The sequence below is a fragment of the Lissotriton vulgaris genome, chromosome 1_1 (assembly GCF_964263255.1).
Source record: "Lissotriton vulgaris chromosome 1_1, aLisVul1.2, whole genome shotgun sequence".
In the NCBI taxonomy this organism is placed as follows: Eukaryota; Metazoa; Chordata; class Amphibia; order Caudata; family Salamandridae; genus Lissotriton; species Lissotriton vulgaris.
This window is the reverse complement of record NC_141685.1, coordinates 268,794,487-268,808,901: the sequence shown is the minus strand read 5'-3', so window position 1 is coordinate 268,808,901 and position 14,415 is coordinate 268,794,487. Positions and strand designations below refer to the sequence as shown.

The following is a 14,415-nucleotide window of genomic DNA, read 5'->3' as shown; positions in this document are numbered from 1 at the left end:
TGTTACTGCACAAATTAACAACGTTTTTTGCCCTAGCATTCTACAAAACACAGGTAATTTATAATGCAGAATTATAACCTAATGTTGAGGGCTATAATGCTTGTTCTCTCTTCCTAAGTTGCATGTTCAAGCCGCAGGCAACGATTGATAGCGAGAGAGAGAGAGCCTTTAACAGCCATTATAGGTTGAGGCACAATGGCTATACTGCTTTTAGAATGCCCTACCCCTCTAGTTTGGAATGTCCCACTGTCCTCAATTCAGCTCCCTCATTCAATGTTCTAATAGAATGTAGAACTCGAAGCATACCATTCTGAGGCTGTTTAATTGGGGGAGAGGACATACAATATATTCCAAATTTAAAACTGCTTAATGCTCTGAGAAGATAGTAACTAATGTGAAAGAGATATCAGATAGAGAATTCTAGCTGCAGATTTCTTACCTTAGACTTTTCCCCTGACGTCAGACTGGATCCGGAAATATTTTCAGAGCAGTACCCCTGTGCACTGGCAGACTTGTTGATTGACTCCACATGGCATTGTCGGTGTCTGCGCCAAAAGTGACATGCCCTGTGCCTATATTACCAATACTCCAGCGTGCGACCTCTGTTATTTTTTCTTCTGCACCAGTATGTGGACCTTAGCCTGCCCTCTGTGGCAGTCGAGGTGAACGTCTTGACGGAGGTTCTTTAGCGGGGAGTGACCCCCTAAAACCAGTTCTCCCATTTAACAAAGCCGTTACTCACAGCTTGCTTGGCACCTGGTCCAAGCCGAGGACAGGGGTTCTTGTGTTGCCCGCCGCCAACGCCCCGCCCCGCCCCAGGGGAGCCCAATTTCCTCACACAACACCCAAACCTGGAGAGCTTGGTGGTCCAAGCCTCTACCTCACTTGTAAATTCTGACACATTCTCTAACCCTCAGCCACATAGGTTATCCACGAGGCTGGCCACTTTAGGTAAAACCAGCCTGGCACTGTGATCCGTGAATGCTACTAGTGTGCCTTTTGGGCCGTTACTTCCATGCTCGATCGGATTTGGTGACGCCTGTGCTGCCCATGGTTCTGGAGGAGGCCCGGGCCATACTCTCCCAGACTGTTGCTAAGAGGAGAGATGCAGCTAAGTTCATGATCAGAGGTGGACTAGATACCACTGATTTGCTAGGCAGAGTAGTCTCCTCGATAGTGGGCTTACGGCGCCACGCCTAGTTGAGAACAGCTGGCTTTTTAAGGGTTGACCAAGCATCGGTTATAGACATGCGCTTTGATGGCTCCCAACTCTTGGAGACCAGACGGATACAGCGCTGAGGTGCGTGACGGACAGTAGGGCAAGGCCCTTGTGCCTTTCCATAGCCATGTGCAACCCCAGTCTGCCTTTCGTGGCCATGGCAGGGGCTACCAGTCATGTCTGTACCCTCCCAGCCACTACGGTGCACAAGCTTCCCATCCTCTGTGTGGTAGAGTACGTGGTATCAGCAGACCCCGAGGGTCAGGTTGCCACAGGTCGGGCCAATAGACCCCGCTCCCCAGCAGCTGCACCCTCCAAACCCTTATAGTTTGCCCTCTTAACATCATGGGCGCCCAGTGGGAGGCAGGATCCACAATTACCTGCCCCACTGGAGGTTTATAACATCAGACCGTTGGGTTTTGAAAATTATTTGGAAGGAATACTACCTCCCCTTCGTGACTACCACTCCACCCGTGCCACCTACTTGCAACAGGCTGATGAAGGACCATCTTTCCTTGCTCCACCAGGAAGTAAGTACCCTCTTGGCCAACAGAGCTGTGGAGAGGGTGCTGATGCCAGAAGTAGGTTTTGGTTGCTACTTACTGGTTCTCAAGATGGATGGAGGCCTTCGTCCAATCCTAGACCTGCACCCTCTCAGTTTCTTCCTCAAGAAGAAGTTCAAAATGCTCTGGCTCAAGTTTTACTTGCGGATCACGAATGGCCTCTCAATCCAAAGGTGGTGCAAGGTCTTTTTCAGCAATGGGGGGAGCCTTGGTTAAATCTGTTCACCACCACCGAAAACGTGCAAAATCAGCAAATCAGCTCATGGATGTTTCCAAGGCAGCTCTTGCTCAGGAACTCAGGTCTCTTCTATGCGTTTCAGCCCATACTACTCTTGCCCAGAGTTCTCAAGAAGATCAGGAACAACCAGGTCCAAGACGTTCTTGTGGCTTTGGACTGGGCTTTGCCAGTTAAGTATCCTGAACTGTTGAGCATGTCCATCCCTCCTCCGATCAGACTGCCTCCTCATGAGGATCTTCCAGTGCAACAACAGGGGAGGGTCCTCCACCTGAAACTGTCAATGCTCCGCCTTCTTGCTTGGAGATTGAGCGTCGACAGTCAACAACGTTCGACCTTCCGCCCGAAATCTGAAATGTTATTCTGTAAGCCAGGCATCCCTGGGGCAAGTTTGTAGCATGGTGTGCAGAAAAACAGATTGACCCCCTTTCTCCTCCCCTTTCTCAGGTTCTCAAGTTATTATTCTGTCCCTTGCCCTGCTGGCACTGCTTGGGCACCTTAAAGGGTTACCTTTCTCCTATTTCAGCCTTTCTGCAGTTGCTTGACTAGCCATTCTTCTTTAAATTGCGTATTCTGCATTGGTTGAGGTTTGTAATGTATGTTTTCCCTTTCCGCCTTCATCATGCCTCAATGGGACCTTAATCTAGTCCTGACGTTCCTGATGTGCGCTCACTTTGACCCCTTGCACAACTATCCTCTCAGGCTCCTTAATATATAGACAGCCTTCCTGGTGACCATACCATCTGCCTAGAGGGTCGGTAAGCTTCAAGCCTTGTCTCTCTGAACACGTTCATAAAGCACTACTGCCTGGACTGCCAGGTCCTTCGAGCGGGTGCATTGCCTGTTCGGTCTTGCAGGACGTTTTGGTGTGAAATTGTTTTGCAGGCCCACCTCTGTGGAGGTATTGCTTGGGTATCTATTGTAAGCTAAGGAATGTGCGGCTAGAAGTACCTACCAGATGAACAAGTTACTTAACTTCAGTAACACCTTTTCTGGTAGAGACTCCATCTAGGTGCATATTCCTTATCTACCCATCCATCATCTCCGCCTTGCGTACGGATTTCTAGAGACAGGGCTGTTCCCCTTTCAGGGCCCTTGTTTTCCACCCCAGTATTCAGTGTTCTTCGTGACTCTGTGCTCCTGGTGTAGAAAGTCTCAAAACGAAACTAACTTCAGCGCGTTGGGGGAATGCTTAAATTGGCATCATTCAAATCACTTCCGGTGAGGACGACGTCGATGATGTCACGTGGAGCAGATCGGCACCACCTACCAGCGCACAGGAGTACTGCTGGCAAAAACTTTCTTGGGCAAGTCTGTTGCCTTGGGATAATTCTAATGCAAGGAATCTGTGGCTAGATAGTCTCTACAAGAAAAGGTGTTACTAAAGGTACGTAACGTGTTCTTTAATGTCAAAACACGTTACTGATATGGCAGCCAGATCTAAAGATTTTGGGAATCAGTTTAACTCCTTGCATTGTGAAAGGGAATGTAGACTACTGCCTTTCCGCAAATTAAAAAGCTTGCCTTATTTTTGACTAAGAACTGCAGGATAGTCTGCTTCTGTACTTGCTTGCCAAGAATCAGGGGTGTTAAACATCACAAAAGGTTGCTTTGCGGCTCAGACACAACTAAATTTTCTCTAAGTTTTATGTTCCTAGTGTTTCTACCGGAGAAAATGCATGGTTTCTCTAGCTTGCCGGCTTACAATCTGGCTCTACTGATACGGTCTGCTGACTTTCTTGCTCCTAGCTGCCAAGCAAGAAGTGGGAGGCAATTGGACGTAACTGACTGGAGGGGAGGTGCAGAGGATCATGAGTATAAATTACTACAAGCACACAGCAGGGACTTGGTACTGACACACATCAGTTTTTGCACCAGCTCTATTTTAAAAGTAGAAGTCTACTTTAAGGAGCAGTATCTGGCCCCAGAACTATGTGCTAAACTAAGCCCAAGGGCCACAGTATTTTAATATTTCCTCTTTTCCTTAGGTTTGTAAAACTGCAAGACAGTGTCCTGCACCACCTCGTTCCAGCATGGGATCACACCATGGGAACCTTCAGCCAATTAAAGGTGCGTATGAACTAAACCTTCTGTGAAAAGGCAAAAAGACCAGCAGGCAAATGCGGATAGGTCGACAGGACTACGGTTAGATCAGTAGGAGCCTTCCCTGCAAGAGGCTCATGATTCTTGATGCTTCCAGCAGTCTTGTAACCAGCCCCACTGAAGATAAGGTCTTCAGAGTTACCTTTACCTATCACGGTTGTCCGGGAGTCAGTGAAGAATGACTGGGGAAATCGGACAGAGAATTACTGATTTCCTCAGTAATTCCTTATTACTCCGGAAATTCTCTGTGTTCATCCCAGAATACCCCTTAACTCTGCACTCCCAGATTTAATGGGAATCCTCATTATTTCCAGTGATATTGAATTAACTCCCCAGCATCCTTAATGAAACCTTCGGTCCTAATTACAACTTGCCCGTATTCCTGGGGGACCTGGTACCTGAAATTTCCAGACCCATCAGTATTACGATTAATGTGGTAAACCTGTGGATCTGAAAATTTCTGTAGTGACACTAGCTGCACAAATCATCTAATATATTCTTGTAAAAATGTAGCCAAAAATTAGAAATTACTGCAGGCATTGGATGTGATCAAATGTTGTCTTAAGTGTATTTGTGAAGAAGCCCCTTGTCCCTGTAGAATGAACAGAACATAGTAACAAAATCTAGAGTTAAAGACCTTTAATGATTAAAAAGCAAGAATTTCGAGCATTTCCTGAAATATAGAATACAGGTTTTGGAATGTAGATATAGAGGTAGCGAGATTCAGATGTTTGCAGCAGCTATATAAAATGCATTGTCTCCGTACTAGGTTGATTTTGATCTTGGGATAGAGAAGAGGTATGAGATACTTGTTTCTTCTCGGGTTGTGCCACGAAGATTGAAAACCAAACACATTGGAAAATGTTTGGATTGTGCCTTGTGTACAATCGTCATGGATTTGAAGGTATTTCTGTGACATATAGGTATCCACTGATGGGTTCCTAAGCTGAATGTATTACCGTGCCTCAAACCACAGCCACCAAAGGCGAGCTCCTGTGTTTTGCACAGTTTAAAGAGGTTGACTCAGTTTGTTAGAAAAGGGCCAAGAAGACTGAATTAGAGTAGTCTAATTTGACTGTGTACATGCAATAACTATCACTACATGGAAGTCAACTTCCAGAAAAGAGTATTTTCTTTGTAATTTTGAGCTGAAGAAAGGAGCGTTTTGCTTCCTGATTGACCTAAAGTTCCAGTGACAGCAAAGAGTCATGGTGAATCCCTGAATTTCCTATGGCGTTAACATAGACCAGGAAAGTTTGTTCCTTTGATCGAAACTAAGAGGGTTAGCAGTACCTCGGCTTTTAGAGGACATTCGTTCATGATGTCATGGTTAGAGTGTGGTGCATAGGTACTCTGATGGCATGAGACGGTGAAGATAAGCAGTGCCATCTGCATGCATATAGAATGCGTCCCCTGTTGATAGCCAGTGGCCAGATGTACAAATGGAATAGCAGTGGGGAGAGGTTTGAACACCACAATTTGCTATCTGGTGATTAGACCTAAAGAGGGGAAGTGAGACAACTAAACTCTATTAGTTAGAACAGGCTGAATTCAGTTTAATGCTTGGCCTGAGATGCCTGTCTCTTTGAACCTATTATTGAGTGACATGTTTTATGGTATTGAATGTCTCGAAGATGTCTAAAAGCATAAGAGTGCTCACACCACCATCTTCCACAAACCTTCTAAGGTCTTTAACCGAGAGCACCACTAACGCTGTGCTGTGCCTGGGCCTAAAGCCTGCCTGAACGTTTGCCTGTAACTTATCTTCTGAAGTTGTTGGAGTACAAGTTTTGATAATATTTTAACTAAAAAGTGTAATAAAGAGAAGTGAAAAAAAATACATGGCTCATCCATGTTAAGTAATGTTTTTTCACTATTGGTTTAACAACTGCCTGCCTCTATTCGTCAGTGACTTTACCTCATAAAACAGGACTGTCAAAGAGTTTGAGTAGAAAACTGGACGCATATGGTTCACGTGATGGCCAAACATAGATCATTACGAGAACCAGAAGTACAGCTTTGCCAGATTGTCAGTTAACTGGACTTCAGTGAAGGGTTACAAATCTATGTTTTCAGCTTGAGATTCTACAGAAAGGGGTGTTCATTTTTGAAATACCTCTGTAATTGTCCTTGGGTTCCAAATTGTAATTGCATGGGTTTCCTAACCCTTGAGTCCAAGGTTTTACAGACCCATTAATGGGCCACTTGTATAGAGGGCATCAGGTGAGTGGATTCTATGGATGGAGGAAATGGGTATGAAAGAAGTAAATGGGCTGCATTGTAGAGATTTATGGTAGAGAATAATAAAAGGGGAAGCGGGAGAGTACGACAATGGATGGGACAAGTTAGCACTAGGTGGATGAGGATGTAGGTATGACAATAAATACATGTAAGCTGGGAACAGGACATTTCATCCTTGGGTAACAACTTGCATGTAGATTTTTCTGTTTTCTCTACACTTTCATTATAAATTTGACTCCCAATTAGTGAGGCGGTTATGTGAGAGTCCCCCTCTTCCTCTGATGCAACCATTGCTATAGTTGGGTCATGCAGTCCAAGTCAGTGTGTTGAAAGGAGGGATTGGGGTTGGCAGCATTCACAGAAGAATCACTCTTGCTCGCTAAAGGAGAGGCCAGTCACTGAATGGAGTTGCAGGGAGACCCAGAAAAGACTGAGCAAGATGGAGACAAGAAACGAGAATTGCAATATGGGGATAACTTTTTGATTATGACCTGGTGCTCTTCTTTCCTACCAAGGTGTCTGTAGAGAGTACTCGCATCTCATAGACTACACTGATTACATTCATATGGGTTAGACGCCGAGCGTCGCTGGCGTAGAAGCTATGATCCCTTAGAAAAACCTCCTTTTCTAAAATTACTGGGAGAATATAAACGAGCAATCTCAGCCGCCAAAACCACCTATTTTTCCACCAAAATCCTCAACTCTGCGCAAAAATCTAAAGACATCTTTGCCATTGTAGAAGAACTCTCACATCCAGATAGGGTGACCATCAAACCCCTTCCATCTCAGGCACTCTGTGATTCCCTCAACTGCTTCTTCGTAGAAAAAATTAGCAAAATCAAAACAAGTATCTCCTCCACACCCCCGACTACTCCCCTCACTGAGGCTGCTCCCTTCACCAACCCTCACTCTCTGACTCAGTTCCCTCCCCTATTAGAAGATGTCTTCATTGCCTTGCTTAACAAAGTTTCCTCCGGCTCCCCCACAGATTGCTGCCCTCCCGCGATTCTCCGGGCTGCTTTCTCAGCCTGCCCCACCCCCCCTCTGGCCCTCCTGAACAGTTCTCTTCTGCGCGGTGAGGTCCCTAGCCAGTTTAAGAACGCGGAGGTAGTTCCCATTCTAAAGAAACCCACTGCTGACCCTACGGTTATGGGCAACTTCCGTCCCATCTCCCTACTTCCCTACCTAAGCAAAGTGCTCGAGACGTATGTGACTAGTATCCTCAGTTCTTTCATTGAGGACTCCAACTTCTTGGACCCCCAGCAGGCCGGGTTCAGACCCGCCCATTCAACAGAGGCGGTCATTCTCTCTGTAATGGAGGAACTCCGTAGAGGCGCCGATTCTAACACCCACCAAGCCTTGATTCTTTTGGATCTGTCGGCGGCTTTCGACACGGTCGACCATACCATCTTGGTCGACCGTGTCAAAGAGGCTGGTATCGGAGGGACGGCCCTTGATTGGGTCCGCTCATTCCTGACGAACCGCCACCAATCTGTCCGACTCTCCCATTTTTCGGCTGACAGGATGAAACTCACCTGCGGTGTGCCACAGGGTTCGTCTCTGTCCCCACTTCTTTTTAATTTGTACCTTACCCCCCTGATCCGCTCCCTCCGGGGAAGGAACTTCACTGCATTTAACTATGCAGATGACATTCAGCTCATTTTCAATCTTGACTCCTCGCAGGATGCGGCTCAGGATTTCCAGTCTACCCTCTGTCATATCAGCAATTGGATGGGCACTCACCATCTCAAACTCAATCTCGACAAGACTGAGCTTGTTCTCGTCGGAGGCCCATCCAACCCCTGGAACTCCACCTTCTGGCCCCCTGCCCTTGGTCCCTCCCCTTGCCCTGCTGACAAGGTAAAAAGCTTGGGGGTCTATATCTCTCAAGATCTTTCCATGCAACCTCAGGTCAGTGCTACAGTGTCTTCCTGCTTCCACCAGCTCAGAAAAATTCGTAAAATAGCCCATTTTCTGACCACTGAAGCTCTCACCCTGACGTTGCTGGCATTAGTCATCTCTCGGGTTGACTATGCCAACGCCTTGTACGCAGGTATCCCACAATACCAAATCAAAAGATTACAGCTGATACAGAATCAGGCAGCCCGCCTGATTTACCACCAACCAAAACATCATCACGTTCGTCCTCTACTTAAAGCCCTTCATTGGCTTCCTGTATCAGAGCGTTGTAAATTCAAACTAGGCTGTTTGACCCACAAATCCCTGGCCGGCATCGGCCCCTTCTTCATCTCGTCGCTCCTGCTCCCGTACGCCCCTTCTAGAACCCTCCGATCACCCCACCATGCTCTCCTTCAGACGCCCAGGTTTAGGCGCAAAAAGCACGGTGGCCTCAGATTCTCTTTTTTGGCCCCCTCATTCTGGAACTCTCTCCCACTGGAACTCAGACTCTCCTCCTCCTACCTTCACTTTAGGTCTCTCTTAAAAACTCACCTCTTCCGCTGTGCTTACACATAAGCTACCTCCCCCTCCCTCCTCTGTCTCCTCTTGATTTAGTGAACAGCGCCAAGAAACCGTCCGGTGTATGTTGCGCTCTATAAATCCTTTTTACATTACATTACATTACATTACATAGAATACTGTGAAGTGACCCTGTATAGAACTCCACTCCACTCATGTCCTCACAGAGACCAGACTCATCTATGTGTCAGGGGAAGACGACAGTGCTAGATTTTGGCTGACATTGCAAGCCCCAAGTAATCAGTTACTGATCGACGCATGACCAAACAAAGTAACCTGTAAAGTAGGCCATGAGCCAGCCTGTATTGTATAATAAAAAGCATCTGGCCCTGGAACAGACTGAACTGCCATTTAAAGGTGAACAGGTTGGGAGTAGGATATAGTTGGGTAAAATGAAACCAACCAGCGAAGCTGGCTGCATTATCAAGCAGAGAAGGCGAGGCCTTCTAAAAAGGTTGTACCATCTGCTTACAATCCATCAATTTGGATTTGTAGGGTGTGGCTAATCACCCGTGAAGGGTATCCAGGTGCTAGGTTTTTGCTGCCATCAGTCAAAAAGCCGGGTCTCAAGTCTCTTTCTGAATTCCTGGAGAGGAGATGATGTTCGTAGGTGAAGGGGACGGTTGTTCCAGGACTTGGTGGCAAGGTGGGAGAAGGATCGTCCTCCACTGTAGCTTCTGCGGCTGCGTGGAGTGTGTGCAATAGGGAGGCAGAGCGCAGGTATCGTGAGGGTCGGTGGAAGTTCAGGCACTGGTTGATGTATGCAGGTGTTTGCTTGTAGAGGGTTTTTTTAGGCATGCATCAGCATCTTGAATTGGCATTGTTACTGGATGGGGAGCCAGTGGAGGTTTTTGAGGTGGGGGTGATGTGGGTCCATTTGTGGAGATTGAAGATGGGACCCGCAGCTGGGTTCTGTATCGCTTGGAGTCTCCTCAGGAGTTGGTTGGTGATTCCTGTGTTGCCTCAGTCCAGCCGACAGGTAACTAGGGATTGAGTGAGCATGCGAAGGGTAGCAGATGGAGTAGACTGCTTGATCTGGCATCTCATGGTGAGTTTGCTGTCCAGGATGATGTCAAGGTTGCAGGCGTGGTCTGTCAATGTGGGTCAGAGTTTGGAGGGCTACCAGGTGTTGTTCCACGGGGAGATGTTATTCCCAAAAACCAGCACTTCCGTACTGTCTGTGTTGTGCTTCAGGCAGTTGGTCTTCATCCAGTCAGCGTCACTCGTCATGCATTTGAGGAAGTTGGTCCTAGTGGTGGAGGGGTCTGTTGAGAGCGGGAGAATGAGCTGGGTGTTGTCTGTGAAGCATATGATGTTGAGGTCATAGGTTCTGATGGCCGTGGGCACAATGTAAATGTTGAACAGGGTGGGGCTGAGGAATGAATATTCAGGGACGCCACAGCTAGTGCTCTTGGGTTCAAAAAGTGAAGGGTGGTAGGTGGATTATCTGTGTTTGTCCTGTGAGGAAGGATGCAATCCATTTGAGTAAGTCTCCCTGGATCCCGATGTAGTGGATTCTCTTGGTGTGTGTGTGGTGGGATACATCATAGAACCTTAAGCCGAGTGGGCTGTGAGGAAGGTTATACTACTGAGTAAGTTGTGTCAGCCCTGGTGAGTGTCACAGTGTCTGATTCAGGTGAACATCATTGTCACAGGGTGTGCTGTAATGTGCGCTTTTTCATCTGATTTTAAAATAAAATTATAAATGCAGCATTCAACACATCGAGACCAAGTTATTTGAAACCATAATTTATTTTAATTCATTTTAGCTGGAGTAACCAATCCTAAATGTCTTTATCATCATAGCAGGATGTAATGCATGATAAAGATGAAGAGGCCTGTGATGGTAAATGTCAGCAAAGAATGGAGCCTTGGGTACTGTCTGATAGTAAGCAAGTGCCAAGGGAGAATGTACTGATGGCAGCCATGCCATGGGTCAAGAGGTTGTGTCAGTTAAAGGTATGCAGGGCATGGTACAATCTGTGTTATCAAGCAAAAGCTAGCAGGCCTTGCTGCAGGATGTTACATAGAATAATGTAAAGGTGGGCTGGTCTGAGTGTATCTTACTTACATGTGAAGATGTGCAGACACATAGGAAGCAATGTACTCCTAGGCAAAGGGGAGCATTCTTTGGGGCATACTTCACTTGCCAGTAAAGGTCAGCGCTAAAAAAGGACAGGCTGTTTTGAAAGACCAGGATGAACAGGGCACAGACTAGCTGTTCTACTTGTCAAAGCAGAGCCGGCATGGAACATGAGGGAATGTACTTTTAGTTGAGGGCAGGAAAAGCTATTGGCGCTCTGCGTCCTCTTGGGCATGGGCAGACCCTGTATTCTTCTGTAATTTGTTTTCAAGTAACTGGAATATAGGCTCCTGTTCACTTACGATTGTTACCCTGCTCCTCCTCCTCCACTTTAGTTCATCAAGCAGTTCCTGTTGTTATCGAAACGTCGTGGGCCACTCATCAACCAGTGCTTGAAAGAATCAGAAAGCAGTCGCCCAAACGTGATGCCACGTCTGTATATCAATCGGAGGAAGGCCATGGAGCACCGAGATAACCCCCTCTTGGACCCTAACTGCAAGAACTCTGTCTTTAGCCAAGTATGTGGCATAGCATGTGTAATTGGTTCCTTTTTGTTAGCATTTGCCAGATCTGATCTGAACCCCAAGGATAATACTCCTCTCCAGTGTTTCTGAGGAGGCGGCGGCACAGAATCTTATTGTTTGTCTGCAAGTAATCTTTGTGCTGCACCCAAAAGGCAAGAACTCCAGCAAGGTATGGTGTAGTGCTGATGGGTTGTGATATCTGTATGTGTCGGAAGCATCATTGGGTCCCATATTAGTTTAAGACATCGCAGTGTAATTGGGGTGGTCATACTGGAGTATAAAGCATATTTGTACTTAACCATATCTGTGAAAAGTCCAGGTTTATCTACTTACCTGGCTGGGATTGGTAAGATAGTGCTTCTTTCAGTGGCCTACTTGTTGTGTGTACCCCAATGATATGAGATCTGTATTTATCCAACTATGGCAGAAGGTCCCGGCAAGAAACGCTGCATCTAATGAACTCCTCAGTTTTTTTTATTACCTTTGTTGAGCAGTTGGATGCAGTGCTCATGCATAGGTTCTCCATCTTGACAGGCTGCACATACAAGTCCACCAGTCCTCCTAATCTCAGTTTCTGGTGAAGAAAATTTAGACCAGCTGCATACATTGTAAAAGTAAAATAAAATAGTTTATAAGAACCAAATTACAGTGAGAAGTTCAGTAAATAGTTATGAATTATTTTTGAATGAACAGTGACTGAACAAGAAAGTGCAGAAACATCACGGTTAGTCTTTGGAACACAGCTTGAAATTCCAAGCTCCACAGTCTGGGCATCTGGAGAATACAGACCCAAGAGTCCTTATAATGATGGCTACTGCACATGGAGGGTCCCCTTGTTTTATTAACTCTCCAGCCTTTGGGGATTTGTGGAATCAAAATCTCCTTTGTACTTTATTTGCTAGTCCTGTTCCAAAATGGGACATTAAAAGGATGAGACAAAAAATACTTGCGAATAAAGTCTAAATACAAAAATGAGTTTTAGATGTACAGCATGTATGTCCGCAACCCAGCCTGAGAGGAAAAGCCTGTCATTTGGAGACATGGTTTCTTTTATCTGGAGTGTGGAGACTTGTAATATCAAACTTGTTTAGCCTGCTATTTACCTTGACTTAACCGTGGCAGAACGTCCTGGCCTTTAGGTTCACTGGCTTAACAGAAAGGGCCTCAATACATCTCGCACCATCGCTTAGCTCCTACCCCCATCAAAAACGTACTCTTGCCAGCCGAAGTACTCTGCCTTCAACCCTCCCATATACTGAAGTCTTGGTGTGGTTACTGCCTTTAAAACTCTCTAACCATAAACCGCTCTCTGTTTCCTAGGTATATGAAGGTTTGAAGCCGTCTGATAAGTATGAGAAGCCGCTGGACTACAGGTATTTGCATAAAATACCATGTACTGTTAGAATTTCTTCCTCCATATAGGCAAGTTGGAACTATCCATGGGTTTAATTCAGGAAAAAGGTTTTCTCAGTGCAATGATCTTATTGTCAGGAGAAGGGAACTGAGTTTGTTGACGAGCTGGCTACAAAGAACGATCTCGATATGGTTTGTGTACATCATTTTGGATGTCATGCAAATGATAGTATTGCGGTATAGACCAAGCTGTGCTAATGTTGTTAGGTGTTGCAAATGGGGATTGAGTAACTATGTCTGAACTGTGCTGAGAATTGGTATGTGCCAAGTCTGAGAGGAGGTAGGTGAGGTTAGAGAAGCATTTACTAAGCCTAGCAAAGCAGGATGTATGCAAATCAGGCTAAAGGCGCATTGACCGAGCTGGCTGGGCATGAGCATGAGAAGAGTGTAAACGGGGATTAGCATTGAGAAGTATTGTGAAGCGAAATTGCAAGATAACTTGAGACCTAGATATGTCCCACTTGTCCCCAACCCCCTCCCTACCAAATGGAGCTATGGTATAAAGACGCTAACCTTAAATAAAATACTGAAATGCACCTCCTCCAACACATAGAGACATGGCTGTTTCATTTGTTTCGTATAGTTAAACAAAAAAAGACAGCCAGCTAGGGGGATAAACAACCCGTCCCACAGATGAGAAGCTCAGCAAGTATAATTCCAGAAAGAAAAGTCAAAAAAACAATTTAACTAAAAAGAGTGATTCACAGTGACCAGCAAAAAGGCACTTCACAATAACAGAAATTGCCTTTGGAACTTGAGTAGACCGTAAAATACTTCCACCTAAAAATTATAAATAAAGCATAGGTTTTGACCACTTTATAGGCATAGAGTTGGTACCTAATGTGAGCCAGCGAATCCCCGTGGAGGCCACCAGCACTCATTTCTGGGGACCATCACTTATTTTTCCTCATCAGACATTTACTAAGAGCAAACAAGGGAAAACACAGAGAAAGGAGGATAGAAAAAAAAGGCAAAAATACTATCACAAAAGGAGAAAACAGGAACTTGAAAGAGTGAGATGAAGGATGGGGGGTGAGTAGATTAAAGAGGCAGGAGGTGGATTGAACATTGTGTAGCCATGGTAGAAAGTGCACCGACATTTAATGGCCATAGGCTTCTGAGCAGAGCTTTGGGCACTAACTCTCATTTTACAAAACAAGCACTGCATAAAGTATTAATAGTAGACTAGCAGGGACTAGTACAGAGCAGTGCTGAGGTGTATTCTGCAGCTGGACATGGTGGTTTAAATAATTATTGTAACAGAGGCTGCAGCAGAGTATTGTGCACTTTAATTTCTGATGGATACTTTTAACTGCAGATTCCTTACTTAGTGAATACCCCCAGGCACCGGATTGGAACTGCAGACTTTTCTCAGAATTCCCTCACATGTTGGTAGGTGGTCATGTGGCTACACATCTGGTCCATCCCACCCCAGAAGTGACGTTGGAGCCCAACATAGGCATCACCTCCTTGCACTGATATCAGTTTTTTTCTTTCTGCTCCATTCGATGTGGCCCTGGAGCTCACTCCCTCAAATTCTGTCAGGACTGATGGAC

The 14,415-nt window shown here is 45.8% G+C and overlaps 1 protein-coding gene across 1 annotated transcript in view; it reads left to right on the top strand.

Moving 5' to 3' along the window:
* The window catches only part of HECTD3 (HECT domain E3 ubiquitin protein ligase 3), a 376,275-nt gene that overhangs the window by 210,909 nt on the left and 150,951 nt on the right, over positions 1 to 14,415 (top strand). The window contains exons 9-11 of the mRNA XM_086952299.1: positions 4,006 to 4,087; positions 11,258 to 11,440; positions 12,767 to 12,819. Of these exons, the coding sequence (XP_086808425.1) occupies positions 4,006 to 4,087; positions 11,258 to 11,440; positions 12,767 to 12,819 (318 nt within the window). The remainder of the gene's footprint in view (positions 1 to 4,005; positions 4,088 to 11,257; positions 11,441 to 12,766; positions 12,820 to 14,415) is intronic.